Here is a 4745-nt window from a genome sequence, read left to right as displayed (position 1 = left end):
CTCTTTTTCCTCTTCGTCGCACCGATATCGGGGGCGGGGAGGTTTTTTTTCAGAGGCCCGGGTTCCTTTAAAAAAAAAAGGATAACTTACTCCCTTTGGTCCTAATCTTTTATTTGTGTGGTCACGTGCATACAAATACATCTACGTCAGAATAGTAATAGTGATATTAATAATAAATACTTCAATATCACTTGAACTGGAAGAACAAGAAAATGACCAACGGGTAACTTTGAAAATCAAATTTTTTACATAAGTACTAATCAATGTTCAATGGTGTTATATCAAACCAAATACCAATAAAAGACCTTTATCTCTTTCTCCCTATCTCCTTCGACAACTGGAATATGTCAAATTAACTTTAGGCCTTTTTTGGGTATATACCCACTCGCTAAGCAACAAAGCCATGGATACACCTAAACCGAAACCTCTCTCTCGCTCACATTCAGGGACACATATATCATGGTGCTTAAGATGTAGCTTTCCCTTTTGTGAGGAGATCAAGATCAAGGATTTAAATACCGTTACATAGGGAGATCAAGATCAAGGATTTAAATACCGTTACATTCATGGATACACCTAAACCGAAACCTCTCTCTCGCTCACATTCAGGGACACATATATCATGGTGCTTAAGATGTAGCTTTCCCTTTTGTGAGGAGATCAAGATCAAGGATTTAAATACCGTTACCGTTACCGTTCCGAGGTTCAGAATTTACTTGTAACCGTTGGTACCGTAAAGGAATACCGGGGGAAGCAGGAAAAAAAGGAAACCGGTACCGTTGAACTTACCGTTACCGTTGAGGAATACCGTCAAATACCGTATTTACCGAGAGGAATCCATAAAAAATATACAAAAAATATACATAGTACGTAGGATAAAATTCATAAAATTAAAAATAGTGTACAATATTTCAATACATTACCAAATTACAAACACAAAGTTCAATAGTACAAACCAAAATGATAAAGTTCAACACAATCCACTAAATACCATAGTTCAAATTCAACATAAAAGAAATAATTTGAACTAAATCATCAAAAACTAACGATAAATTTCGTGAAGAACACTAAATATCATCAGATTTTAAGAATTATCGGTATTTTATCCGGTATTTGAGCACTTACCGGTATGTTTCCGTCGGTATGCGTAAAAATTGCCTAAAGAGTGTCGGTAAGTGGACAGTTTCCCCGGAATTCAAAAAAAAGACGGAAAGTGAACGGTTTTGTACATTCCGGTACCGGGATTTTGAAAAAAACGGTTTCCGGACCGGTTTCCGTCCGGTTTCCCCGGAATTTCAAACCTTGATCAAGATACACATAGCTTTTAGGGTCAAATTATATATATCACTATAGCAAAAGGATTTAAATTCAAGTCATGTTCACTTCAGCCACAAACAACAACATTAGTACGAACACACTCAACACCACTATGAGTCCTTTTCCTCAGTACTATTTCCAATCATCTTCTTCCTCTTCTCATTCTTCTTCGCTTCCAAACTATCTCACTCCACAGCCACATTTATTATCACCACAGCCCATTCCTTCAACATTACCTCTCGGCCAAGACGACATTTTCTCATTCCACAACCAAAACCACCACTACGACCCGACCACGTTCTTTCTGCCTCAAACGATGCAGAGTTTCGGAGACTGTAATAACAATGGCGAAAACTCAAAGCATGATCTGTCCCTGCCGGAGAAGAAGAAAAAACCGGCGGCGAAGAAAGACCGGCACAGCAAGATCTTCACGGCGCAAGGGCTGAGGGATCGGAGAGTCAGACTTTCCATAGAGATCGCAAGAGAGTTCTTTGACCTCCACGACATTCTAGGGTTTGACAAGGCCAGCAAAACCCTAGAGTGGCTTTTGAGACAGTCAAAGGACGCTATCAGAGAGATCTCCATGACCAGCCTCAGAGGCCCAAGGAGCCACTCCGATCTCGACCATCAAGTCGTTGACCAGGAAACCCTAGACGGTCAAAGTCAAAGTCAAGGCAAGGTGGTGGTTGAGGAGGCCTCGATCGCGAGCCTTGTGGCGAAGCAGTCGAGAGCGAAGGCGAGAGCTAGGGCTAGAGCGAGATCTGTGAGGACCAAAGAGAATGTTTCCGTGAAGAAGATCTCGAGTCAATTGAACCGGTCAACTGCTCAGATCCGTCAAAGCGGTTTCGATCCCTGTCCTTCTTTAGATTTGGATGTCAAAAGACACCGCTCTGGCCAGCTCAGCAATAGCAACGACGACAATAAACATTTCAACATTCCGTGGAGTTCCAATAATGGTAATTACGACCATCTTCAAGCTATGTCCCTCCGCGAGGTCTCTAAGAGCAGCAGCGTCGTCGTTTACTCTTCTTCCGATAATTGGGACATCAACAGTATGGCCACGAAGCCATGAATCGGTGCAACTCAATTCATTATATATATTGTTTTCATTACATACATATTTTGTGCTGGTTTCTTTCACAATTTATATACTAATATCTCAGTCCTGATTGTGCAGAGAAACTTCGTGAAGTTAATTTGACAAACCGAATATCCAACTTCTTTCTTGAATAAATCAAGCTGCCGAGATTGGAGATGTAAGCTTATATCACCATTCCTTGATTTTGAATCTTCTTTTTTTCTCAAGTTCTTTTTTTTTTTTTTATTACTTTCCTTCACCTATTCGTTGGATAGATCGTCTAATTTGTTAGTTTTTGTCTAAATTGGTGATTCGTTTAGGTCTATTTATTTCTGAATCTCTATGATTTCAGAATTCGTATGTTTGATGTATCTACTAGGTGTATGTTTTACTGGCAAGTGTATGATATATGAAATAAGAATATAGTTATCCGGCCTTCTATGCCTTTGGTTTTTTATACGGGCTAGCCTAATAGCTCACTCTCGTCGAAGTTTTATTTTAATAAGAAAATAGTTTATCATTCCGAAATTAATTAAATTAATTTTAAATAAATAGTAATTTAATTAACTTTGGTCGAGTGGGCTATTTCCCTAATAAAATTAAATTTGTACTAGATCCTTAAAAAAAAATAAAGGATTGACTAGTTTCAACGAATAATAGTTTTTTCAATTGTGATTTTAATTCTTTAACTCATTCGTACATATAATTACCGCAAAAACTATGCTTTTGCTTAAATTTAGAGTTTTTAGTGAAAATTAATGGTTTTAGAAACAACTGATATAGATTACTACAAGTCATCATATATGCCCGCAATTCACCACAACTTTACTGATATCAGTTTTGGATATATGCGGTCAAGTAATATTCGATGAATATTTTTAAATGGCAAAGCCCATAGGCCACCGCAAGGCACCACATCAGAAACGAGTTGGTGTGACTTCATTCAAAAAACGCTTCACGCATATCACCACAAGTCATTGCAGTTAATATGTATTTATTACCTAAAAATAATTTTGGGAAATAATTGCAACATACTGCAAAACACCATAACATATGGGTAGGCTACGTTCGATATGCTACATCCAATAAATAAGCACTGAGAAATTTCATTTTGTAGACCTAAAAATTATCAAAATATCAAGACTAGTCCCATTAGTTTAATAATATCCGAAATTGGACTTTTGGACACTTTTCAGATAAAAATGCCCCTGCAAGTCTCTCTCTCTCTCTCTCTCTCTCTCTCTCTCTCTCTCTCTCTCTCTCTCTCTATATATATATATATATATATATATATATATATATAAAGCATCGGATTTTGACGGTTTCATCGGATTTTGAACACAGATTTTGGGTTGAAGGTCATCAGAAAAATCCGATGAATCTAATAGGAGATCATCGGATTTCCGATGAAATCCGATGATCTCCGATGAGATTCATCAGATTTTTCCGAGTTTTTTTTTTAAACGCTCACTATGGAATTTTTCCAAAAACGATGCGAAATCCACAAAATTGAAGCTGAAGAGGGTTTGAAATGTGAGAGGAATGGGGGTTATTTGAATTTCAAGGGCATTTTTGTCCAAAAGTCCAATTTCATATATTATTAAAGTAATGGGTCTAGTCTTGATAATTTGATAATTTTTAGGTCTACAAAATCAAATTTCTATAAGCACCGCAAGCTATCACATAAACCCGCAAGTGATCGCAGGTAAGTCTGTGGTGACCTGCGATAAACATGGCCGACAGAAAACAAATTTATGCTTCTCAAGAAAACAAGAAAATCAATATTTAAACACAATTAAGCCTTATACGTCTCATAATAAAATAAGTATTTAAACATAATAAAATCTCAAATTAATGTATAAATCAAATTATCTTCACAATTAACATAGAATTATAAAGAATTTTTTAATGAAATCACACCAACTGATTTCTAATGCGGTGTCTTGCAGTGTCATGCTGGTTGTTGCCATTTAAAAATATGCACAAATTATGTTTTGACCGCATATAACCATAACTGACATCAGTAACGATGCTTAGAGTTGCGGTCATATGCGGCGGTAATCTATACTAATTTTTTTATATTAATGAGTTTTTGCTAAAAAATTAAAACATAAGTAAAATTTTAGCTATTTCAACACAGACCAAGATAGAGATAAAATTATATCCATTACAAAAATCTGGACGATAGTTTTATTTTATTGTGTTTATTGTGTTTGAGAGGGAGAGTTTAATTTGAAAAATATGTGTTATCGGTATATAAGTCATTTAGCACATATAACTTTGTAGTATTCCACATAATTAATGAAATTTCCCTTATGTAATAAGGCCAGTGTGACGTGTTTATTCCGTA

At 36.3% G+C, this 4745-nt stretch overlaps 1 protein-coding gene across 2 annotated transcripts; it reads left to right on the top strand.

Annotated features, from left to right (window-relative positions):
• The first annotated feature begins 1314 nt into the window (after positions 1-1314).
• Positions 1315-2718, top strand: LOC149408197 (uncharacterized). 2 transcript variants are annotated; one of them, XM_089628545.1, is made up of 2 exons: positions 1315-2369; positions 2495-2718. In XM_089628545.1, the coding sequence occupies exons 1-2, from the start codon at positions 1376-1378 to the stop codon at positions 2548-2550; spliced, it is 1050 nt and encodes a 349-aa protein (XP_089484671.1). In that variant the 5' UTR covers positions 1315-1375; the 3' UTR covers positions 2551-2718. The 2 variants fall into 2 exon arrangements, with proteins under 2 accessions (XP_089484671.1, XP_089484679.1); XM_089628553.1 differs by having other exon boundaries at positions 1315-2393.
• The last annotated feature ends 2027 nt before the right edge of the window (positions 2719-4745 follow it).

This window comes from Urtica dioica, chromosome 1 (assembly GCF_054948205.1).
Source record: "Urtica dioica subsp. dioica isolate 48M chromosome 1, U.dioica_male_clone48M_v1_H2, whole genome shotgun sequence".
Lineage (NCBI taxonomy): Eukaryota > Viridiplantae > Streptophyta > Magnoliopsida > Rosales > Urticaceae > Urtica > Urtica dioica.
This window is presented reverse-complemented; position numbering and strand designations above follow the sequence as displayed.

Coding starts and splice junctions, on each gene's coding strand:
- LOC149408197 (XM_089628545.1), top strand. CDS start 1,376: ATGTTCACTTCAGCCACAAACAACAACATTAGTACGAACACACTCAAC. Junction 2,370..2,494: donor CGATAATTGGGACATCAACA/GTATGGCCACGA, acceptor CTGATTGTGCAG/AGAAACTTCGTGAAGTTAAT.